Raw genomic sequence first — 26,481 nt, 5'->3', positions numbered from 1 at the left:
CTGGACTGGTCATGTTGTGCAGATGCCTGATTATCATCTTCCAAAGCAACTACTCTGTTCCAAACTTAAAATTGGAAGGGATAATGCTGGTAGTCAACAAAAGAGATTTAAAGACTTTCTCAAGGGAAATCTAAAAAAAAATGTAGTATAAACACTGACAACTGGGAAACACTGGCTTTTGAGAGCTCCAGTTGGAGGACAGCCTTTACCAAAGAGGAAGGCACGTTTGGAAAACCCTCACCGTGATCAACTCCCACCTGGAAACCTATGTCCCCACTGTGGAAGGACATGTGGATCCAGAACTGGCCTCCAGAGTCACTTACGGACTCACAGTTAAGACGGTGTTCATGTAAGACAATCTTATTCGGCTACGAGTGAACGCCGAATAGAAGATTGTTAAGTTTTGTGGTTGTATTTGGTTTGCATTTCAAAGCTCGCTGTCCAAGTGTTCTTTGTCTTGCTCCGGAGCTTTCTCCACGAAAACTCACTTTTTAAAGCACAGTTGGAGCAAACGGCAATCTGCAGAAAACCCATTTAATCTGAAAGGTAGGTATGGATAAGCCCTCAGTCTCCATGTTGCCCATGTTGGACCCATCAGGGCAGAGGAGGAGGACAAAAGGAGAATGAGTTGATTCTTTGTATCATTGCCTCTGGCTCCCCCTACTGTTGGCCTCCCAGTTTTCTCCCTATCAACCCCTATGGCATCAGTCATCACTGGGGAGACAGGGGCTGTTACCTTCATGCTTTGCTTGTGGAGCTTCCTAGAGACATATGTGCAAACTACAGAACCAGATATCGAGAGAATTCCAGTTCTTTGATAATTGCTTGATGCATAATTAGAGTGGGAGGAGGAAGAGAAAGTAGGGGAGGAGCCTGCCAAATGCTTAAATCATTCTTCACTCACTTTCCTGTTCTGTTCACGTATGAGTGTTTATTTGAAAAAGTATTTGGAGCGCCTCACTTAGCAAAAGAAATGGCCCCAACAAGTTTTGCCTTCCAAGTTCCCAAGGCAAAAGGTATGAGCATCTTCTGTAAGTATAATCCTGGGTAAGATCACATCGCTGAGGTAAATGTCTGATTTTAATCTTATTAATGACATTTCTGATGTCAGATTTCACTATGCTCAACTTTCAGAATTTGATGCTATTTAGAAAATACATGGGAGTTTTTCTTATTATTATTATTAGAGGAGCAGGGAGCACAGAATAACAAGCGACAGAGAAAATACTGTTTGATATTATACATTTCCAACGAGAGAAACATATGTTAGATTAAAATGTCTTTTTATCTAACAGATGACTGATCAACTATTTGACTAACTCAGTATTTGTTCACCAGCATACCTAGTTGTTGATGTTACTGGATTTAAAGAAGGGGAGATGTAAAAATCTTCTGCAAGTTGCTATTAAACAAAAATGCTTTAAATTTATTATTATTGTTCTAATTTGTAAAATTACATAAAGGAGACTGGGTACTGTACAAAAGACGAGCCCACAAGCAAACAGTTTAAAAAAACAAAACCTCTCTGCATATTTTTTTAAAAAATATTTTATTAGTTGAAAATATAAACAACTTATAATCAAATACAAGCAATCAAATACAGTTTTCCCCTATCCCCCCCCAAAAAACCCAGCTCCAACTATGTCCAGGTAATTTCATTAGTAATATAATCAAATAAAAAAATATTTCTACAGTTGCTGTTTAAAAAATATCATTCCACATGCTCCCGTGGTTCAAACACATGTTCGTTCTTTGACGCATATGTAATAAAGGAGGACCATATTATGTAAAAGTTATGTAGTTTCTCATGTTGTTTTCTTTCACATACCCTTTCTGTTAACTTTTCCATCAAAATTAATTCCCAGACATAAGCATACCAAACTTCATATAGGTTCACGTTTAATGTCCTCCAGTATCCAGCAACAGCAAGACGTGCTGCAGTTATAAGATGCACAATTAAGTCTTTGTCTCTAAGATTTTGTGCTTCATCTGCAAATATAGAAAGCAATGCTATTTGGGGATCTAAATTGATTGAGATGTAATTTGTTCCATTTCCTGAAATATTTTTAACCAAAAGTTTTTCATCAATGGGCATTTCCACCACATGTGTATAAATGTTCCTTCATTTCCACAATTTCGCCAACATTGTGGAGAAATGTTTTTGTCTATTTTGCTTAGCAATGTGGGATGCAAGTACCTTCTGTGGGTTAGTTTTAAGGTGTTTTCTCTTATTCGGGCAGAAATAGCTCGAAAGGGGGCTTTTTGCCACATTCCTTCCCACAAACCATCATCAATCCCTTCTCCAAGTCTCTTTCCCATCTAGTCTTCAACATACAGGGCTTTGAGGTTGAGAAATTTACAATCGCTTTATAAATTAAAGCAATTAGACCTTTACCTCTAGGGTCTGTGGTGTATAAAGTATTTTCAAATGCAGTTAGTGACTTCGTCCCTTGTTTGCAGATTTCTGTGCTACTTATAAAATGGATGACTTGATGGATTACCATCCAATTGTGGGAAAAGTTTTGAACCTTTTCTTGTAGTATTAATCCAGACAAAGGGGTGTTTTCTTTGTAAAAGTTTTTAAGCCAAAACAGGCCCACATATTCCCCATTTTTCAAAGGGGAATGTTCTGTCTCTATTATAGAAAGTAGGGTGAAATGCCAATGGTATTACAGGAGAAGGCTGAGAGACCAACTGTGGGAACCATTTCTTCCAAACTTTTAAATTACCGTATTTTTCACACTATAGGACGCACTTTTTCCCTTCTAAAAAGTAAGGGAAAATGTGTGTGCGTCTTATGGAGCGAATGCAGGCTGTGCGGCTAAGCACAGTGCTCCGTCTCACTGCTCTAGCTTGGGGGTGGCTGCACAAAGCCTCCGCAGGGCAGGCACCCCACTTCCCTGCAGAGGCTTCAAAGGCTGCCCCCGAAGCCAGAACAGCAAGAGGCTATCCCAGAAGCCAGATCCCTCTTGCTGTTCTGGCTTCTGGGGTTCAGAATTATTTTCTTCTAGTTACCTCCCCCTCAAACTAGGTGCGTCCTATAGAGCGAAAAATACGGTAGATAATAAAAAGGGGTTTTCTATCTCCATAAATGTTTTTTTATTAATTTGCCCAAATGGAACCCCTCTTATTGAATTCTGTTCATTCGGGTTTTCCATATTTAGCCAAGCTATTTCTTGAGATCCTTGAATTACCAGAAAAATGCTACGTAGATGGGCTGCTGAATAGTACCACATGATATTAGGTACTGCCACGCCACCTCCTTTGGCTGGTTGATATAATGCTTTATATGGTAACCTTGGCTTTTTATTCTGGTGTATAAATTTTAGAAGCATGCTCTGCCAATTTTGTGATTCTTTTTTGTCTTCTATGGGAATTGGTAAGACTCTAAAGAGATAGAGGAGGCACGGCAGCAGCATCATTTTAATAGTGGCAAATCGGCCCAACCATGACAGCGAACCCTTGCTCCAAGTTTTCAATTTTTGTCTAATCTCTCGGATGATTGGACCAAAATTAAGCTTCTCCAAAGTTTGGAGGTTCCTCCTAAATATTTAAAATATTTCTGACAAAGTTTTATTCCAGTGGAGCGCTGAAGTTGTAGTTCTACTTCAGGTGGCATATGAATGTATAGCAGGTCTGATTTGCTATAGTTAACACAAAAACAAGAGACCTTTCTGTAAGCATCAAGAATTTTCATTACTGCGGGGAAACTTGTTTCAGCTCGAGACAACATCAAGGCTACGTCATCTGCGAACATGTTCACCATATGACTCTGCCTATTAATTTGTATTCCAGACACCTCAGGGTCTCCCCTAAGTGCTAGAGCCAAGGGTTCCATGGCCAGGGCAAAAAGCAGGGGTGACAAAGGGCAGCCCTGCTTCACACCACGGCCCATCGATATAGGCTCTGAGTGTAAACCATTTATAAAATTATTTGCGGTGCAATCCTGATAATAAGGTAGTCAGTAGTGCAATGAATGGAGTTCCCATGCCAAAACCTCACAAGGTCTCAAAAAGAAAATTCCATTCAAGACAGTCAAATGCCTTCATTGCATCCAATGTAAGGGTGGCTGTCGGTGCCGGCTGGTTTGATCCCCACTATATTGCATTGAGGATCCTTCTAATTGGGGTAGTTATTGACCTTTGCCTAATAAAACCTGTCTGATCCGAATGTATATAATTTGGTAGAATCGTCGCTAACCTGTGTGTAATAATGTTTGTAAGTAATTTTAAATCAACATTTATTAATGAAATAGGTCAATAGGACTCAACCGACTCCAAGTCTTTATTTGGTTTTGGTAGCACTACGATGTGTGCGCTCTTCCAAGTTCCAAGTACCAGACCATGATCCTTTATATCTGTAAATAATTTCAGCAAGAATGGGGCCACAAGTTCAGAAAAGGTTTTATAAAAAGAGCCAGTAAACCCATCTGGTCCAGGTGCCTTAAATGGTTTTGTCTTTTTTATACAAGCTAATATTTCCTCGAGTGAGAAGGGATGATTTAAGTACCGTATTTTTCGCTCTGTGGGACGCACCAGATGATAGGACGCACCTAGTTTTGGGGGAGAGGAAATAAGGGGGGGGTGATTTCTGAATCCCAGAAGCCAGAACAGCAAGAGGGATCTGGCTTCTGGGATAGCCTCTTGCTGTTCTGGCTTCTGGGATAGCCGCTGGGATAGCTGGTCTAGCTTTGCGCGAAGCCTCTGCAGGGCACGTGAAGCCTCCGTGAAGCCTCCGGAGGACAACGGGATGAAGGCACCCCGCTGCCCTTCAGAGGCTTTGCGCCGCTAACCCCGAAGCCAGAACAGGGAGAGGGAGCGCTGCGCAGCGCTCCGTCTCGCTGTTCTGGCTTCAGGGTTAGCCGCACAGCCTGCATTCGCTCCATAAGACGCACACACATTTTCCCTTACTTTTTAGAAGGGAAAAAGTGTGTCTTATAGAGCGAAAAATACGGTGTTGCATGTTCTTCTGTTAATTTTGGAATGTTAATTGTGGCCAGAAATTCCTGAATAGCATTTAGCGATGGTGCTTCAGAAGTGTATAAGGTCTTATAGAATGCATGAAAGGCTTGGTTAATTTTAAGTTTATCATGTGATATTTCGCCTTTGCCTGTTTTTATTGAGTGGGTTGTTCTGTTTAATTTACGTTTCTTTAGTTGGTTTGCCAAGATTGTTGAATTTTTATTATTAAATTCATAGTATTGTTGATTTAAATATTGAAGGGATGTTATTATTTTTAATATTTCTAACATGTCTATTTCTTTCCTTTTTCAAATTAATTTGCAATACACTCCGTTACTACATGTTATGTTTTTATTCTAATTTTTTTATTTCTTATTCTAATTGGAGATGAACATTTTATTTCCTTTTTTTGATTCTACTCTTCTCACTGATTAATGTTCCTCTAATTACTGCCTTGAAGGTATCTCAAATTAAAGCGGGGTTATATAATCCTGTATCATTGAACTTAAAAAATTGTGTTATCTCTTTTAAAACAAAACCTCAAAAGTATTTCCAGTGCAAGATTTTAAAATAATATTCCGCCAAGTTGAATTTCTGAAAGCAAAAGGTGTGGGAGGACAGGGAGGGGGTGCTTGAACAGGTTGTGGAAAGCTCCATTTTGACTCTTAAGTGTTACCTGTGGAATTTTCCTCTTTTGCAAACTCCCACTCATTTCAGTGGAACCGATGCAGAAAAGCCTTGCACCCAACTAATAGTGATGTCTACAATGTGAATAGGTGTGTGTCAATCTGAACTTTTGCTATGGTTTCTACTGTACTACTGTAAGAATAAGAATAATAATTTTTTATTTATACCCCGCCCTTCCCGGTTCAGAAAACCGGGCTCAGGGCGGCTAACAACCAATTTAAAACACTTAATTGATGCAACAAAAAACAGCATAAAATACAATATGAAACATGAACAATAAATTCAGAATTCAAAAATCAATTTAGGGGGGAAATCCATCCAATAAACATTAGATGATCACCAGGGCTAGCTGGCTAAATTAGTCCCATTTGGGCCAGGGAGGAGACCAGGGGAGAATTAGCTGTGGGATCCCAGAGCGGGTAATCTTCATAAAAAGGGGAGGGGGAGGGAGGATGGATGGATGTTAATGGATTGAAGTTGAATCCTGACAAAACAGAAGTACTGTTTCTGGATGGCAGGGGAGACAGTGTGGAGGACTCCCTGGTCCTGAATGGGGTAACTGTGCCCCTGAAGCACCAGGTGCACAGCCTAGGGGCCATTTTGGACTCACAGCAGTCCATGGAGGCACAGGTCAATTCTGTGTCCAGGGCGGTTGTCTACCAGCTCCATCTGGTATGACAGCTGAGACCCTACCTGCCTGTGCACTGTCTCACCAGAATGGCACATGCCCTGGTTATCTTCCACGTGGACTACTGCAATGGGGGCTACATGGGGCTACGTTTGAAGGCGACTCAGAAACTACAACTAATCCCAAATGTAGCAGCTACACAGGTGACTGGGAGCAGCCACCTGGACCATATAACACCGGTCCTAAAGGATCTACATTGGCTCCCAGTGTTGTTCAAGCACAATTCTGCGCGGACCTTTAAAGCCCTAAATGGCCTCGGCCCAGTATACCTGAAGGAGCGTCTCCACCCCCATCACTCAACCCAGATACAGAGGTCCAGCTTCAAGGGCCTTCTGGCGGTTCCCTCACTGCAGGGAGCCAGACAGAGGCCCTTCCTGGTAGTGGCGCCTGCCCTGTGGAACACTCCACCATCAGATGTCAAGGTGATAAAGAACTAAACAACTTTGAGAAGACATCTGAAGGCAGCCCTGTATGGAGAATTTTTAAACTTTGAAAGCCACCCAGATATTATTATTATTATTATTATTATTATTATTATTATTATCATCATCAACATCAGGTGTGAGCTAAATCGGTAGTGCTAAATATGTCATGTCATTTACAAGCAGAATCTTAACTGGGGAGAAACGACTAGTTGTGGAAAAGCAATCAGGATTCAAGCACTGCCCCTGTCAGAATTTTGAGGCCACTCCAATTTTGTTTTGAAACCTTTAATGATGGTGTCATTAAGCACCCCTCCCATGCCATTGCTAAATCTTATCTGACAGCACCAATTCATTTCTCCTGCTGTAATATATAACTGGTAGGCAGTTTGCAGCTAGCGCACCCAAGGTTCAACCACTTGACCGTTGAATGTGTTTCTTCTGCTATGTACACTTCCCACTTGGCCAGTCTTGGGAGAGGCTTGTAAACAGCTAAGAACATCAGAAGAGCTTGCTGGATCAGGCCAATGGCCCATCTAGCCCAGCCAGTGTGGTGTCTCCGCTCCTCCACATGCAGCTGTTGGGTGACTTTGGGCCAGCCACACTTCTCTGAAGTCTCTCAGCCTCACTCACCTCACAGAGTGTTTGTTGTGGGGGAGGAAGGGAAAGGAGATTGTTAGCCGCTTTGAGACTCCTTCGGGTAGTGACAAAGCGGGATATCAAATCCAAACTCTTCTTCCCCCCCAGCAGCCACCCAGGTGCAAGCATCAGAGCACTCTTCCCTCCTGCCATTTCTACAAACTGCTTTCCAAGAGCACTTGTGCCTCTAACCAAAGGGACATGGATTGAGCATGGATGGCAGAATGTGGACAAACAGGAACATGCAGACGAATATATTTATTCTATCCATTTGTGTCTTTTGCATTCCAGTTCTTTCGGCATTGCTATTCTTTTCTGCCCTGCGAAGCTGCTACACAGATGATCCTAGTCCACTGGAAAAGTGCTTCCAGGATGCTGAGTATGAGAATTATCTGGAGATAGCCAAGAACGGGCTGGGCAAAGCATTGCACCCAAGACATGTGCTGATCGTAGGAGCAGGCATGGCAGGCCTCAGCGCAGCCTACGCTCTCACAGAAGCTGGACACCAGGTAAGGGGTCCTTTAGTCCTCACTGGTTCTCTGCTTCCGAGGTTGCCCCCTAGGGACCTGCGTATTGATTTGTTTGCACAAATTCTGCAGGGAGGTTAAACCACTGTGGCTCTTTGCTGAGTATTCATTTTTTTACTTTGCAGGTAGGTTAGGTGTTGCATCAAAGGAAGTGTTATTCCACACTCCACACAGTATTCCCCTTTTCTTCTCACAAAGAGTCAGATCGGGGAGGTGCGGGTTAAGGTTTGGTATTTTGGCCGCAGCAGATCTCACAAGGGCAGCCATTTAGCATGGCACAGACCTCATCTGGTAGTTGGGGAAACTAGGCCGAAATAGGTGGGGAGGCGTAAGGAGCTGTTGTAGTTGTGTGCTGCCAACCACAGCAGAGCTCAGTAGAAGGAGAAGCCAGCCAACCAGTCAAGTCTCAGAGGGATACTTGCCTGGAGACAGAGGCTGTATGCAATGTTCAGTCCAGTCAGGAGTATCTCAGTTCACGTAGTCAGATGATCTGGGGGTCAAGAAAGCAGAAGGTCCAAGGTCACGAGAAGCAAGAAGCAGCAAGGTCTGGTCAGGAATGACAAGTGTTGTTTCTAGCAACTGACTGAGGCTGGAAACCTTAAGAAAGCTGGAGCCAGCTGGTTCTCCTCAGGAGCAAGAAGGCTGCTCAGCAGCAGGTGGAGTCATTCTGCCTTCTGCTCCTTCAGGCTGCTGCTCAGCAGGTGAAGCTGACTTCTGGCCCATGACAGGAGCAACAGGTGAAATCAGAATCATAGAGTTGGAAGGGACCCTGTGGGTCTTCAAGTCCAGTCCCCCTCATTGCAAGAATCTCAGCCAAAACTTTCATGACAGAGGGCCATCCAATCTCTGCTTAAAAACCTCCAAGGTGAATCCACAACCACCAGAGGGTTGAAATTGAACATCAGTCCCTTGTAAATTAGCCCTGAGAAATGGAGAAACCCATGTGGTCATGCTGATTTATCAGCTGGATGCTGGGTAAGTCTCTCAACTGCCCTCAAGAATTGGAAATTGAGGCAGGCTATTGTAGCATGCAGCAGTAGCTGGAGTGATAAAGCAGTAGCTGTCCTGTTTGCCTTCAGGTGACAGTTCTTGAAGCCAGCGACCGTGTGGGGGGAAGAGTGCAGACGTGTCGAAATGAGCAAGAAGGCTGGTATGCAGATCTGGGGCCCATGCGTTTGCCTCAGGTACACAGGTGAGACGGGAGGTTACCACATGCCTTTCACTTCATCTGCTGAGCACACATAAATTGTGCATCCATTACGGCTCTTTCCACGGACCCGTGTCCCGGTGCGCTTGACTGTGTGGGAGACAAAAGAGCTGTTGGCCTGTTGCATGAGGAAGGAAGTGTATGCGGAGTTGAAGACAATGTATGACTTCTTGGATGTGGCCCACTAGTTGGAGAAAATCTTGGCTGCGAGGCCTATGGCAGTTTGTTTTCTGTGAACGGGACAGAGCAGATGGGAGGAGGAGGCGGCAGGACCTCTTCTGGGAACACTCATTATTCCTCCCTTCCTCAGGCTCACCTCCCTTTTGCCCCACAATGCACCTGTGAAGAAGATAAAGTTGAGAGATAGTGACTATTTGTAAGCGCTGGGCAATGGGAAGCTTCTGGGGCAACCCAGTCAGATGGGTGTGGTAATATAATAATAATAATAGTAATAATAGTAATAATGATTACTACTACTACAACTACAACTAGGTGTTTAGGAAGTGCTCTGCACAGGGCTTACCAAACCTTTTTTGCTACCTCTCCCACCCCCAGTCTGTTTAGATATTCATTATATACAGTGCTTTTTTCTGGGGGGGGGGTGCAGGGGGACACATAGCCCTAAACATTTTGTGAATCTAAGTTTGGCCTCACTGAGAGGCAGTATTTCAATACGAGTAGGAAAATGAGAGTAACCCTAAACATTTTATATATATATATATATATATATATATATATATATATATATATATATATATGGTGGCGGGTGGGTGATTAATATTCTGCAGCCTTTGAAATGTGCTTGTGTGCTCCTGTTTTGACTAATTATATGTGCTTTTATCTTGTGAACCGCCCTGAGATGAAGAGCGGTACAGTCATTCCTTGGATTTCGAACGCCTTGGCTCCCAAACGATCGAAACCCGGAAGTGAGTGTTCTAGTTTTCGAACGATTTTTGGAAGCCTACCGTTTGGCACGGCTTCCGGTTGGCTGCAAGGCCTTCCTGCAGCCAATCAGAAGCCGCACTTTGGTTTCCGAACATTTTGGAAGTCAAACAGACATCCGGAATGGATTCCATTCGACTTCCAAGGTACGGCTGTCTATTAACCTAGCAAATAATGATAATATAATAATCATCTCTGCGTCTGACCGTGGAAGCACAGCATATCCATCATGGCCAGTAGCAATTGCTAGCTTTGTCCTCCATGGGTTGATCTAACCCTCTTTTAAAGGCCTCCAAGTTGGTGGGCAAAACTGCCTCTCGGAAGAGCAAATTCCACTATTTTGACTATGCACTGTCCCCTTCTCATGCCCCAGGATTGTCCGCGAATATGTCAGAAAGTTTGGCCTGAGTCTAACGGAATTCTTTCCAGAGGATGAGAATGCCTGGTATTTGATTGACAACATCAGGAGGCGAGTCGGGGAGGTCAAGAGGAACCCCAGCCTCTTGAATTACACTGTGTATCCCTCGGAAGAAGGCAAAACCGCTAGTCAGCTGTATGCGGAGTCCCTCCGTCAGGTTGGGATGCTTTTTCTGCTTCTTTTAATTGGGAAAACCTTCTGCGTCCTGCTCCAAATATTAACACCGTAAGGTGGAAAGAACCAAAAGCCAGTCTAGCCGACACACCCTCCTAAAATATATTGTAGAGTTGGGAAAGGTAAAACAACCAAGCGACTGGAGCAACTCCTCTATGAGGGAAGGTTACTATATTGGGGGATACATATTTTTACAAAGTGGAGGCATAAGGATATTTAAGATTAAAAGGTAAAGGGACCCCTGACCATTAAGTCCAGTCGTGGCCGACTCTGGGGTTGCGGCGCTCATCTCACTTTATTGGCCAAGGGAGCCGGTGTACAGCTTCCGGGTCATGTGGCCAGCATGACTAAGCTGCTTCTGGCGAACCAGAACAGTGCACGGAAACACCGTTTACCTTCTCACTGGAAGGTATTTATCTACTATTTATCTACTTGCACTTGGACGTGCTTTCAAATTGATAGGTTGGCAGGTGCAGGACCGAGCAATGGGAGCTCACCCCGTCGTGGGGATTCGAACCGCTGACCTTCTGATCGGCAAGTCCTAGGATCTGTGGTTTAGCCCACAGCGCCACCTGCGTCCCATTTAAGATTATGTGATGCTAAATATTGTGCATGGTATACAGTGGATATAGTGGATGGGTTTTTTTCTCCCTTTTTCATAACACTAGAACTTGGGGGCATCCATTTAAGCTGAAGGTTAGAGAATTAGGGACGGATAAAAGAAAGCACCTCTTCAGGCAGCATATCACATTGTAGTAATCATTGTCGTCATCATCTGTTACTTATATCCTGCCCATCTGGCCAGGCCTCCCCAGACACTCTGGGCGGCTCCCAACAGAATATTAAAAACATGATAAAACATCAGATATTAAAAACTTCCCTAAATGGGGCTGCCTTCAGATGTCTTCTAAAAGTCAGATAGTGAGTGTATTTCCTTGACATCTGGTGGGAGGGCGTTCGACAGGGCGGGCGTCACTACTGAGAAGGCCCTCTGCCTGGTTACCTGTAACTTCACTTCTTGCAGTGAGGGAATCGCCAGAAGGCCCTCGGCGCTGGACCTCAGCGTCCGGGCAGAACGATGGGGGTGGAGGCGCTCCTTCAGGTATACTGGGCCGAGGCCATTTGGGGGCTTTAAAGGTCAGCACCAACACTTCGAATTGTGCGCAGAAACGTACTGGGAACCAATGTAGGTAAACTATGAAATGCATTCTGACTTTTTCTTTATGGTCATCCCAGGTTGAAGAAGAGCTGAAGAGGACAAACTGTAGCTACGTGCTAGATAAATATGACACCTTCTCAACCAAGGTAAAAAAGAACGATTCTTCCCCCACCCCCCGCGTGCGCCTTTTCTTCTCTTTTCGTTCTTTGGATGTTACCATGGCCTTTGGCTAGCGCAATAAAACCCAATAAGTTATCAAAACTAGCTAAAGCAATGCCCCAAACTTGTGAAGTGCAAAGTGTTTTTACTGAAACTTTATTGGCGCACTTCTGTTATATTATTAGAATATTACACAAGCCTATAGTAGTTACCCAGCTTCCTAGGTATCCCACCTAGATATCCTGGGGAGCGGGGGCACATGAAGAAGGGCCTCAGGTGATCATTGCAGGGTCCAGGTTGGTTCATATGGGGAGAGGCAGCCCTTGACCCTTTGCAGTCCTGAGCCGTTTAAGGTTTTATAGGTCAGAGCCAGCACTTTGAACTGGACCCAGAAACTCATGGGCAGCCAGTGCAGTCAGGTCAGGATAAAGTACACTATGCTCAAACTGTCTCGCCCTGTTGAGCAACCTGGTTGCCCAATTCTGCACCAGCAAAATTTTCCCAACAGTCTTCAGAGGCAGCCCCATGCACAACGTGTTGCAGTAATCTAACCTTGAGGTTACCAGAGTATAGACAGCAGAAGTTAGTCTATCCCTGTCCTGGATGGAGGCCAGTGTTGTCCGTGGCACACTGGCTGAAAACCACTGTGCTAAAGAATAGGTTTCCCCCGGGGAAAGAAGCAGACCTCTGAGAACTGTGCCTAGGAATTTCAGGACAAACAGAAGGGTGGATGAGCCCTAAGGCAGGCATAGGCAAACTCGCCCCTCCAGATGTTTTGAGACTACAATTCCCATCATTCCTGAACACTGGTCCTGTTAGCTAGGGATGATGGGAGTTGTAGTCCCAAAACATCTGGAGGGGCGAGTTTGCCTATGGCTGCCCTAAGGCTATGTTTACTTACCTGGGACTGAAAATAAGCCTCATTGAACTCAGTGAGATAGATATATAGAGGACTGCACTGCTACTTTTTGCAGAATCCAATTCCTTGCTTTCCAGAAGAGTCAAATCCCAAAGCCTGAGAACCTCAGGATGTCTCGTGTACTAGATTCCAAATTCAGTTGTTGCTTGGTGGTGTGTTTGCTTAAGTGTCTTTGTTGAGTGCTGCCCTTAAAGGTGGTTATTCCCCCCTCCCCTTCCCATAACAGGAATATTTAACTGAAATAGCAAATCTGAGTCATGGAGCTGTCGAAATGATTGGGGACTTGCTCAGTGAAGATGCTGGCTATTTCGAATCATTCATTGAAAGTATGAGAGGTGAAATGATCTTCTCTTCTAGACGGAGGTAAGCGGAAATACACATTGCAAGGAAATAGGGAGGATTTATTCTTGCTGAAAGGGACATGGGTGGTGCTGTGGGTTAAACCACAGAGCCTAGGACTTGCCGATCAGAAGGTCGGCGGTTTGAATCCCCGCAACGGGGTGAGCTACTGTTGCTCAGTCCCTGCTCCTGCCAACCTAGCAGTTCGAAAGCATGCAGTGCAAGTAGATAAATAGGTACCACTCTGGCAGGAAGGTAAACGGCGTTTCCGTGCACTGCTCTGGTTCGCCAGAAGCGGCTTAGTCATGTTAGCCACATGACCCGGAAGCTGGACGCCGGCTCCCTCAGCCAATAAAGCGAGATGAGCGCTGCAACCCCAGAGTCGGTCACGACTGGACCTAATGGTCAGGGGTCCCTTTACCCTTTACCTATTCTTGCTGAAGTAAATACAGTGGTACCTCGGGTTAAGTACTTAATTTGTTCTGGAGGTCTGTTCCTAACCTGAAACTGTTCTTAACCTGAAGGCCGGAGCATGATTTCTGTTCTCATCCTGAAGCAAAGTTCTTAACCTGAAGCACTATTTCTGGGTTAGCAGAGTCTGTAACCTGAAGCGTATGTAACCTGAGGTAGCACTGTAATCTGCTCTTCTTCAGACTAGGTAGCCTTTCGGTTCATTTCCAAAACTAGGACTGTAGGAACGTCTCGGGACCTCAATACCTTAGGAATCCCTCTCCCCATACAAACTGATCCCGGACCCTGAGCTTGTAATCCGAGACCTTTCTCTATGTCCCCCGTCCCCCCAAGAGGTTCGGAGGATGGCAACACAAGAACAGGCTCCCCGTCTGTGGAATGCTCTCCTGGTGCCATTATCATGGGTGTAGCTAAGGGGGGCAGGGGGGCAGCACCCCCGAATAAATAAAAATCTATAAAAATGTATAGCAAGCCGAGGTTCTGCCTCCCCAACAAAAGGCCTGCCCCACCCCCAACAAAACTCCTGGCTATGCCTGTGGCCATTATTACATATCTTTAGGCACCAAGCAAAAACATTCCTCTTTATTCAGGCCTTCAGCCATTAAATTGATGACCTGTTAAAGGGGTGGGCAGACTGTTATTATGATTATTTTATCATGCAGTCCCGTATTATGCTCTGCATTTTATTATTTTGTTCTTAATGTTGTACACCACCCTGGGATCTTTGAGTAATGGTTGGTATATAAATCAAATTGATGATAGATGATAGATAGATAGATGATAGATGATAGATAGATAGATGATAGATAGAGATAGATAGAGATAGATAGATAGATAGATGATAGATAGATAGATAGATAGATAGATAGATAGATAGATAGATGATAGATAGATAGATGATAGATAGATAGATGATAGATAGATGATAGATAAAATATGCTCCCTCTCCCTAAAACAAAATCAACATAAAGATGTAAGAGTCCAGCTGGCTCTTGCGAAAGTTCCATCTAGAGCAGATGCCTATGGGAAGCCTGCAAGCCAGACCTAAGCTCAATAGCCCCTCTCCCCACTTGTGATACCCAGCATGCATTGAATCATAGATTGCAGATTTGGAAGGGACCCTGAGGAACAATTAGTCCAACCCCCTGCAATGCAGGAATGCGCAGCCATCCCTTAAGGGGATTGAACCTGCAACCTTAGAATTATCAGCACCACACACTAACCAGCTGAGCTATCCCCTTGGATAATATGCAGTGGTACCTTGGTTCTCAAACGCCTTAGTACTCAAACCAAAACACTGCAAACCTGGAAGTAAGTGTTCCCATTTGCGAACTTTTTCAGAAACCAAATGTGCTCCGTTTTGAATGTTACACTTCCGTTTTGAGTGTTATGCTTCCGTTTTGAATGCCATGCTGAGGTCTGTCTGTTTTTACTATTTATTTTGCGTTTTTGTGGCTCTTTTTTTGTTTTTGTGACTGTGTGGAACCCAGTTCAATGCTGATTCATTAATTGATTGTGTAACGGCAGTACATTGATTATTGTTTCATTTTATGGATCAGTGGTCTCGTTAGATAGTAAAATTCATGTCAAATTGCTCTTTTAGGGGTTGTTTTTAAAAGTCTGGAATGGATTAATCCATTTTTCATTACTTTCTCTGGCAAAGTGTGTCCTGGTTTTGGAACGTTTTGGTTTTGGAACGGACGTCCAGAATGGATTAAGTCTGAGAACTAAGGTACCATTGTTTCCACAATTAATAAAAGCCATTGAATACCTTCCATAAACTTATCTAATCCTCTTTCAAAGTCATCTGACTTGGTGGCCATCTCCACATTAACTCTGTGCTGTGTTCAGAAATGCTTTCTTTTGTTTGTGTTGAACTGAGCAACAACTGAGCAATGCACAACAGCAGTTCCCAGTGCAGCTGAAGAGGGCTCTTCCATCTCCTATCCCAGGCTTCCTCAAACTCGGCCCTCCAGAAGTTTTGAGACTATAATTCCCATCATCCCTGACCACTGGGTCCTGCTAGCTAGGGATCATGGGAGTTGTAGGCCTAAAACACCTGGAGGGCTGAGTTTGAGGAAGCTTGTCCTATCCATTCATCTGCATTCGGTTTTGTTTTGTTTTGTTTTTTGCAGGTTTGATCAAATCATAGGAGGCTTTGATCAGCTGCCAACAGCCATTTACAGAAGCATTTCAGAAAGGGTGCATTTCGGTACTAGGGTGGTCAAGATGGAGCAGGCAGGCGAGAGCGTCACCGCTTTTTATCAAACCGCCAACAAAGCACTGCGCAGCGTGACGGCCGATTACGCCGTGGTCACCTCCACCGCCAAGGCCACCAGGCGCATCCATTTTGAGCCGCCCCTGTCGCGTGACAAAAGCCACGCCTTGCGGTCCATCCACTACAGGAGCGCCACCAAAGTCTTCCTCATTTGCACCGAGAAGTTCTGGGAAGCTGACGGGATCCGCGGTGGGAAGTCCACAACTGATCGCCCGGCCCGATTCATCTACTACGTCAGTCAAAACTTTTCTGGCGACGTTGGGGTTGTCTTGGCTAGCTACGTCTACAGTGACGACTCCAGTTTCTTTCAGGCCCTCAGCCATGATGACATCATTAGCATTATCCTGGATGACCTGTCCGCTATCCACCGGCTGCCCAAGGATTACATCCAGGCTGCGTGCCAGTCATCCGTAATAAAGAAGTGGAGCTTGGATAAGTATTCCATGGCTGGCTTTGCTGCCTTCACCCCTTACCAGTTTGTCGATTACAGCAAACCTCTCAAGGAGCCAGAAGGCAGGATCCATTTTGCTGGGGAACACACTACCCAAGTCCACGGCTGGCTGGACTCCGCAATCATGTCAGGGCTGAGGGCAGCAAGAAAAATCAACCTCGCATTTGGGAAGCGGCTGCCCAGGATCAAGCCAAATAACAAAGAGGAACTTTATGTAGGATGTAAAACACAGGAGCAGTCAATTACAACATTCCGAGAGTGTACATGTTTAAACATGGGGAGGGATGTCTGTCCAGCCAGCAGGTAAAACGTCCTGGGACAGACTTCCTCCGCATGTGACCAGAGGTGCGTGTGGCCTCACCTGTGCAGGTAATGATAAAAGCACAGGGCATGCAGCCATCTCTCTCTCTCTCTGCCATCTTCCTTTGAAGAAGCTACTAAGATGCCCTCTTGGCTCCCAGCCAAGAGAGCAGAAAAGGACTACCTTCCTACAAGATAGATTCTAAATGTATTTTACCTTTTTAAGCCTGTCTGCCTTCTGGGATCCTATTGTGAACAGAACGTGAACAGAACTTTTATAAACACTGTGTCGTGTCTTGTATTTTAAGAGGGAATAAAGGGGAAATTACCAGAGTAATTATTATAGAGGTTCTAGCGAACCTGAGCACACGTTACCGTTGCGAACTTAAAAGGGGAATGTCTATCAACTCTGCTGATATTTTGGGAACTTGTTAGCACAAGTTGGATAAGGATATAATCTCACAATATATCCTCTCCTGCATCCCTGAACATCCCCACACTTTAAATAGGCAATCTGCAAAAGGAAAAAAGATCATTTGAAGGATTATCTTGACATACAGGAGTTTTGAATCGGGACAAGTCAAAATATTGCTGTGAGTTTGGGGAGAAGGAAGTAGGCTGGATGCGAGATCCTTCTAACCGCTGGATCCAGGAAGTGTTAAAATATAAGCCAGGGTAATGGGTCATTAGGAGACCAAGGGGGGCTCTGAGCAAGACAGAAAATGTGTAGAAGAACAACAACAACCACCACCACCAAAGCCAGAATTTTTCAAGTAATGTGACCTAGAAGTACGCTGGAGAGAGTCGGAGCAAGGCTTGAAAGCAAGGTTTGATTTCTGTTTGAATCCAAGGCTACGGCTATGAAAGAAACAAGACCCTCTTTGGGTGTCAATGTTGTGAGCCCCCTCCGTAGTATAGATCTGCAAATAAACCATAGATTATGAAGACATCACTGTCTCTGCTGTGTCTCATTCCGAAAGGAAACACAAACCCTGGGTAAGCACATCAAACTCCTGGAATCTCTGGGTTCTTGGGGTGGGGTGCAACAAAATCTAACAGCATTTCTAGATGGCAGACAAAAATGCAAAAGAAAATTAAAAATCATGACCCAGTGCCAGTAGTACCATGTTGTTGTTTTTCCATTCTGTACCCTATATATTTTCCTTCTTTTCCTGGTTATACTGTGGAGGGGAAACCGGATGGACAGCAAGGCTGGAATTTATAATACAGTACAGGGATGCAGAGTGGGGAAATTTACATTTCTCCACATAGAAGGAACTGAAATGGGAAGAATATAGAATTTTGAAAAGATTTGTTCGTTTATTTTGCCAGCACCATCTTCAATCATTTTTCTTGTGTAGTTACAGTACAACTGGAAGTAATTAATCTTTCAATAAAATAAAAAATAAAAAGTTTTTTTTCTTACCATAAGCAATTAATGTTATTTCTGGGATATTTCCCCCCATTTCATTTTTATGTTATTTCCTTATTTCTGAAGGAAGATATTTTGATGTCTTAAAAAAAATCTGGGGGGAAAAGGGAGACAGATTTCCAGGGGTCTGGGTAAAAGGTGGATCTACATGGATCCTCATGGATCCTCCACTTTTTTATAAATAACTCCAATAAATGCAGTGTCAAATCACACCTGGAAGGCACACCTACAAACTGGACTATAAAAAACGTGGATCCAACACTTTGACGCAATGCAGCACCACTAAAACATGGATCCAAGGCATGGATCCTCATGAATTCATATGATTTTTATATTGAAGCAAAATAAAAACACCATGATACTATAGACCACATCTTAGTCTGTAGGCAGAACCAAAAAAATCACGCATCCACTGTTTCGTGGTGCCGCAATGGCGCAAAAACATGGTTAAAAAACATGCATCCTCATGGATCCTCATGATTTTTGCACTAGATCAGCCGAAACTCACTGTCTAATTACACATCATGTCCAGGGGCACAGCACCCACCACAAAAATCACGGATACACTCCTGCCTGGCCATACCGTGGCCCAAAAACGTGGTTCCTAAGCACGGATCCTCATGGATCCTCATGATTTTTGCACTAGATCAGCCCAAAGTCACAATCAGATCAAACATCATGGCCATGGGCACAGCATGCACCACAAAAATCACGGATCCACGGCCTCCTGGCTACACCGTGGCCCAAAAACGTGGTTTTGAAGAACGGATCCTCATGGATCCTCATGATTTTTGCACTAGATCAGCCCAAACTCATGGTCAAATTACACATCGTGTCCAGGGGCACAGCATCCACCACAAAAATCACGGATCCAAGCCTGCCTGGCCATACCGTGGCCAAAAAAAGTGGTTTTGAAGCACGGATCCTCATGGATCCTCACGATTTTTGCATTGGGCCAACCCAAACTCACTGTCAAATCACACATCATGTCCAGTGGCACAGCCTGCACCACAAAAAGCTCGGATCCACGGCTTCCTGGTCATACCGTGGCCCAAAAACGTGGTTTTGAAGCACGGGTCCTCATGGATCCTCATGCTTTTTGCACTAGATCAGCCCAAAGTCACCGTCAAATCACACATCGTGTCCAGGGGCACAGCCTGCAACACAAAAAATTAGGATCCATGGCTTCCTGGCCATACCGTGGCCCAAAAACGTGGTTTCGAAGCTCGGATCCTCATGCTTTTTGCATTGGGCCACCCCTAAATCACCATCAAATCATACATCATAGCCAGGGGCACAGCCTGCAACACAAAAGACTAGGATCCACGGCTTCCTGGCCACTCCATGGCCCAAAAATGTGGTTTCGAAGCTCGGATCCTCATGGATCCTCATGGTTTTTGCACTGGGCCACCCCTAAATCGCTGTCAAATCACACGTCATAGCCAGGGGCACAGCCTGCACCACAAAAATCATGAGTTACACTACAAAAATCACAAAAATGCCCTTAACTGCACTGCTAATGTCACCACTGGAACATTATTATTAGAGCCGATAGCAGAATATATGACTATATATTGTACCAAGATATGGTTCATCTTCAAGAAAAGATCAAATACATGTCAAAGTATTAAAGAGGAGAAAAAATATGAAACTGCTTACATACTGTCAACTAATATCCAGATTCAAGAAACACTGGCAAACATTTAAATAGGTGAAAAGACAGAATTTGAGTCCATCATAACAGAGTTCTACCTTCTGGGTAAAATTTATAAACTATTACTCAAATATGACACTGAGCCCGAAGAAGCAAAACCTTGTATGACAAAATGGATGCAAAAATTTTAAGAGCAGTTCACAGTGGAACAATGAGAACAATTATGAATAAAGGAATAAAATTTACTGCAAGTTAAGCCCTAAAAGAAAATTGGTACAGTGTAACCTCGGGTTGCAGACATAACCCGTGACTGAGGCATGTCTGCAACCCGCAGCGTTCGCATCCTTAAGCGCCACGTCTGCACAGGCGCCAGCGTAATTTGGCACTTCTACGCATGGGCGAGCAGCGAAACCCAGAAGTCACCCGTACCGGTACTTCCAGGTTTCCCGCGGTCCGCAACCCAAAAACACGTAACCTGAAGCGGCCGTAACATGAAGTATGACTGTACAAAAATGTTCTTTCAATGGTATATAACTTTGAAAAATATACAGAAGATGAATAATGCAATGAATGGACATTGCTGGAAATGTGATAGACCTTAAGGAATCTTCTTCCATTTATGGTGGACCTGTGAAAAGACCAAAAAGTTTGGGAGGAAAGTTCATTTCAAAATGAAAAAATGTAAAAAACCCCACCCTAAATTTGCATTGGACCCCAAAACTATGCTGTTGGGAATGACTCCTTCAGCTACTGTATTGTGAAATCATCAGTGGAACTAGTTAGTTATATGACCACAGCAGTCAGAGTGGTGTTGGCCAACATATGGAAATCTGACAAATGTCCTGAAATAGATGCATGGAAATAGAAACTATCAGAATATGCGGTAATGGCAAAACTCGCCAATTTAGTAAATAATTGACTCATCTTTATAATTTGTATACAACTTAACAGAACTGTAACAAAATGAACATCTGTATGGATTTGTATAATAGACCTTAGTTACAAAAATATTTCCTGTTTAAAAATAGAAGCTTTGTGTGTATATGATAAAGAAAAAATATATAGTAGAAGAAATCTTGTCTGTCTGATCTAGAAATGAAATCATATTTTAAAATAATTCTTGCTTTAGATTTTTATAATCATATATGGTATTTCTCCAACAGCAAACTACCTAGAATTGGAAATAATATTTAGTACACTAACCTTTGTTTAGCTCTTGATAAATGTCAGCTTGCTGAGTTATTTTGTACCATTGTGATTCAATGTTATATTTGCACTCAACAAGGGAAACCCACATGACCTGAAGGTGTTGCTGTGAAGGTGTTGCAATGCTAGGTCAATGATTCATAAGACCAGTGTTTCCCAACCACTGTTCCGCGGCACACTAGTGTGCCGCGAGATGTTGCCTGGTGTGCCGCGGGAAAAATTTAAAAATTGAAAGATTTTTTTTTTAAGTCAAATTTTCGATTGGGGCGCCGTCATTAGATGACCCCTGGGGTTCCCTCCCTCCCTCCCGCTCTGCGCCTCCCTCCTCCTCCTCCTCCTCCTCCTCCAGGGAGGCCCTTCCTGGCTCTCGGCCAAGGCTTGGCGGCTGCCACTCACTCACTCGCTCGCCCACCCGTCCCTCCATCCCTGCACCCGGCCTCTCCTCCTCTGTCCCCGGCGCGGGGGCTGCCGGGATCCGTAGTCCCCTCGCCCTTGGGCTCCGCGCCCGCGCGGGGTGCGCAAACTACGTTTCCCAGCGTGGCCTGGCGGGCCGGGCGTTTTATTTGAAGCGCTCTTCTCCTGGCCATGGAATGAGCGCAGCGGCGGCAGCCGGGCGGGCAGGGGCTCTTCCGCGCAGACCCCGCACAGCCTGCCTGCGCCATCTGGAGATCGGGCGGCAGGATGGAGATCGGGGATCCCCGCGGAGGCGGAGCGGTGGAGGCGGAGGCTGCCCCCCAGGTAGGGCTGCGTCGGGGGTTTTTTATTTTTGCAATTCTGCATCCGCGCCGGAGGGGACGCATCGGACCGCGGGGAGACCCCTTGGCGGGCGTGCAAGGCAATGCATGCGTGCAGGCGTTGCATGGAGTGCAGTGCAATGCAATGGCAACGTGGCGCCCTGCATGCATGCATGCAACTTCCACCGGCGCTCCGGACTTGGCAGGTGAGGGGGGTGCCCAGTGGGCGGCAGAGAGAGCCGGGAGGGCGAAGGGGAGCCGCGGGGGGAGCCAGCCCTCAAGGAGGTGATTATGTAATTTGCTAGCAATTCATGTCCCTCCCGGCGTGACGCTGCACGCTGACGTCACGGGGCTGTAATGGTGGTGTGCCTCGAGATTTTTTTCATGAAACAAGTGTGCCTTTGCCCAAAAAAGGTTGGGAAACACTGCATAAGACCACTGCCATCCATGACTTGATCGTGGATGGAGGAGTTGAGCTGGCATGTGTAACAGAGACTTGGGTGGATGAAGCAGATGGTCCTGTCCTAGCTGCTGCTTGCCCACCAGGTTTCTCTTACACACAGCAACCCAGGTCATGTGGGGGGGGGGGGTTGCAGTGATTTTTAGAAAGTCACTAGCTTGCATCAGGTGTCCTACTGGGAAGACCCAGTTCTCTGAGTGCATGTTCTGGAAGTTGGGCAATAGGGACAGTACAGGATTCCTTTTGGTGTACTGACCTCCCCACTGCACCAAGGATTCCCTGCCCGAGCTGCTTCAGGTCATGGCAGATGTTCTCCTTGAGATACCTACTTTGGTTGTCCTTGAAGAGATTTCACCCCTCCCATATCCAAGAATCAGCTGATGTTCTCTGCTGATTCTCCAGAGAGGAGGGGCGGTTTCTGCTCTCTACTTATGCCGCTCCAGCCTCACATCAGAGAGAGAGAGAGAGAGAGAGAGAGACTGAGTGTTAGAGAGAGATTGTGTGTATAGATAAGGTTGCTGCTAATAGCAGCTGCAGACACTCAGTGCAGTTCAGCATTTTCGTTTAGACCTCATTTAGCTCTGTACATAGTTGTGTATTGTAGTTGTAGATAGAATTAAAGAAGATATTCTACAGAGCTGATCTCCGAGTTGTTTATGATCTGCTATACTCTGCTGTACAACGACTGTCTTCTTGTTGGAGTGAATCCGGTGCTCACAACTCTAAGCTGTGAGTCCACAGCACTTTGACCTGTTCCTGTGCAGAAGGTGGTCTCTGGAAGTGCTACCCCAGCTCGCCTAGCCCAGTCGGGGCTGAAGTGGATGAGTCCAGTCGGTGGCACAGGCTCAAGGGCGATGCTGACATATACACCCCCCCCCCCCGAAAAAGCACTGAATGGACACATCAGCTGATGTTTAGGTCTGAAGAGACAACAGGAATGAAACAATTTCCTGGGGTATATTCCTGGTTTCCTGAAATGCACTGGGTTAGCATGTTCTTTCAAGAGCAATGATAACATACAGATAGCTAATGTATCAAAATCCAGAAAATACTTTCTCCATCATGGACCCCATTTTCAATACAGGAGAGATCATACTAACCTTCTTAGGCAGCTGTATTTGTTATTGAGATCATCTATATTAGTTGTTCTGAGCCATAGAAAGTGCTATATAAAACCTAGCTGTTGTCTAATAAAATATAATTCTAGAACAATATTTTGGGAGACAGTTATTGAAATGTATTTTACAATCTCCAGGGTTGGGTTGGCAAATTCTATTTTTTGTGGAAATAGGGGGCAGGGTTTGGATTTTTATTTATTTTTCATATATGTATGAAATAAAATAGCGAGTCTTAATCTGTTTTGAGCCTATAGTTTTCAAATGTCTTACATGTTTTCCTAAGGATAATATTATTATTTTTATCCTTTTTTGTAAAAGACTTTGAGGTGTTTTTGGGTTGCTGTTTTTTAAACTATCAAGGGGTGCATAACTTTTATGAAATAATAAAATAAAATGCTTATTTCTAGACCGCCCTCCCTCCATAGCTGTCAACTTTTCCCTTTTTTTAAGGGAAATTGCCTTATTCTAAATAGGATTCCTCGCAAGAAAAGGGAAAAGTTGACAGCTATGCCTACCTCCCGTGGGAGCCTGGGGTACTTTACATTTGTTTTTGTTGTTGTTTAGACGTTTAGTCGTGTCCGACTCTTCGTGACCCCATGGACCAGAGCACGCCAGGCACTCCTGTCTTCCACTGCCTCCCACAGTTTGGTCAAATAATAATAATAATAATTTATTATTTATACCCCGCCCATCTGGCTGGGCCTCCCCAGCCACTCTGGGCGGCTTCCATAGAAACCAAAGATACAGTAAAATATCACACGTTAAAAACTTCCCTGAACAGGGCTGCCTTAAGATGTCTTCTGAATGTCAGGTAGTTGTTTATCGCTTTGACATCTGCTGGAAGGGCGTTCCACAGGGCGGGCGCCACTACCAAGAAGGGCCTCTGCCTGGTTCCCTGTAGCTTTGCTTCTCGCAATGAGGGAACCGCCAGAAGGCCCTCGGCGCTGGACCTCAGCATCCGGGCAGAATGATGGGGGTGGAGACGCTCCTTCAGGTATACTGGACCGAGGCCGTTTAGGGCTTTAAAGGTCAGCACCAACACTTTGAATTGTGCTCGGAAACGTACTGGGAGCCAATGTAGGTCTTTCAAGACCGGTGTTATATGGTCTCGGCAGCCGCCCCCAGGCACCAGTCTAGCTGCCGCATTCTGGATTAGTTGTAGTTTCCGAGTCACCTTCAAAGGTAGCCCCACGTAGAGTGCATTGCAGTAGTCCAAGCAGGAGATAACCAGAGCATGCACCACTCTGGCGAGACAGTCCGCGGGCAGGTAGGGTCTCAGCCTGCGTACCAGGTGGAGCTGGTAAACAGCTGCCCTGGATACAGATTTGACCTGTGCCTCCATGGACAGCTGTGAGTCCAAAATGACTCCCAGGCTGCGCACCTGGTCCTTCAGGGGCACAGTTACCCCATTCAGGACCAGGGAATCCTCCACACCTGCCCGCCTCCTGTCCCCCAAAAACAGTACTTCTGTCTTGTCAGGATTCAACCTCAATCTGTTAGCCGCCATCCATCCTCCAACCGCCTCCAGACACTCACACAGGACCTTCACCGCCCTCACTGGTTCTGATTTAAAAGAGAGGTAGAGCTGGTAGCTTCGAGAACACTATCCAACCATCACGTCCTCTGTCGTCCCCTTCTGCTTGTGCCCTCCATCTTTCCCAACATCAGGGTCTTTTCCAGGGAGTCTTCTCTTCTCATGAGGTGGCCAAAATATTGGAGTCTCAGCTTCAGGATCTGTCCTTCCAGTGAGCACTCAGGGCTGGTTTTCTTCAGAATGGATAGGTTTGATCTTCTTTCAGTCCAGGGGACTCTCAAGAGTCTCCTCCAGCACCATAATTCAAAAGCATCAATTCTTCGGCGATCAGCCTTCTTTATGGTCCAGCTCTCACTTCCATACATCACTCCTGGGAAAACCATAGCTTTAACTATACGGACCTTTGTTGGCAAGGTGATGTCTCTGCTTTTTAAGATGCTGTCTAGGTTTGTCGTTGCTTTTCTCCCAAGAAGCAGGCGTCTTTTAATTTCGTGTCACCATCTGCAGTGATCATGGAGCCCAAGAAAGTAAAATCTCCCACTGCCTCAGTCACAGAAATGACAACTACAGTGGGACCTCGAGTTACAAACGCCTCAGGTTACAAACGCTTCTGGTTACAGACTCCTCTGAGTAGGGCTGCAGTCTCCTTACACACCAAGATTTTCCAACGCCACCCTGCGCGCGGGATGCTCCCCATGAGGCTTCTTCCGCGATTGGCTGAACGCGGGACCAATCGGAAGCTTCCTTTACATTCCAGGGGAGCTACCTGGGTTCGCTCCTTTGCTGGGGCAAATCCTAGGGCGCCTGCGCATTTCGTCCTCGTGGGGCTGCTGGGGAGAAGCAAGTGACCACTTGCAAGATGCATCTGCAGGCAGCGCTGGGCAAGACCTGAAGACTCTGGAGATCCTCTGATCGTGGGATCGCGCTGATTTTTAGCAGTATTATCGTGGGCACGTGTCTGCTTAGAAGATCTGCTAAGCCCCTCGGGGTGCAATAGGACTTGGCTCCCGCCTAGGTGTGCAAGGATTGCAGCCTAAGCTCTGTCGGGGAATCAAAATTAGGAAAATTAGCTGGTGAGCACCATTTCCCAGTGGATGGTGGAAAAAAAACTTTCTCTCCCCTCCCGACCCTATGTAAAAGAAATAAAGTTCCGGGTTCTTCGCATCCGTCCACAAAGGAAATATCCCGCAGTGCAGGCGTAAAATTAGATGCTTGCCGAACTTGCACGAAAACTGCTCAGGGTTTCTGCAGAAGACAATTTCTCTAGGTAGAAGGGAAACTTCAATGGAGAACCATCTGCAGAGCTGTGCGCGCGCGCGATGCTTGCGGTTTTTGACATGCAGATGAATTTATTTGAGAAGGAGGCACGCTATGCACAGAACTGAAGGCTTCCTTGTATTACGAACTACAGAAGGAAATAGTACTGATAATGGCTAGCTTTCTCACAAACCTACCACAGCTTCCCTGGTGGTCTAGTGGTTAGGATTCGGCGCTCTCACCGCCGCGGCCCGGGTTCGATTCCCGGTCAGGGAACACTTCTTTTGAAAAGATTTGCCTTCAAATTCAACTGGATAAACCTTTCGCAAGATGTGCAATATGCTT

At 45.2% G+C, this 26,481-nt stretch overlaps 1 protein-coding gene across 1 annotated transcript; it reads left to right on the top strand.

Moving 5' to 3' along the window:
• Positions 1-776: 776 nt before the first annotated feature.
• On the top strand, positions 777-16,748 carry LOC309364648 (L-amino-acid oxidase-like; the record flags this gene model as incomplete). The annotated part of the gene is made up of 7 exons (XM_081902354.1): positions 777-1,016; positions 7,689-7,906; positions 9,004-9,116; positions 10,447-10,648; positions 11,902-11,970; positions 13,129-13,265; positions 15,848-16,748. Exons 1-7 carry the CDS (start codon positions 881-883, stop codon positions 16,746-16,748), a joined length of 1,776 nt encoding a protein of 591 aa, XP_081758480.1. The 5' UTR covers positions 777-880.
• Between the last annotated feature and the right edge of the window lie 9,733 nt (positions 16,749-26,481).

Source organism: Podarcis melisellensis (assembly GCF_964234715.1).
Source record: "Podarcis melisellensis genome assembly, chromosome: 2".
NCBI classification, from domain to species: Eukaryota; Metazoa; Chordata; class Lepidosauria; order Squamata; family Lacertidae; genus Podarcis; species Podarcis melisellensis.
This window is presented reverse-complemented; position numbering and strand designations above follow the sequence as displayed.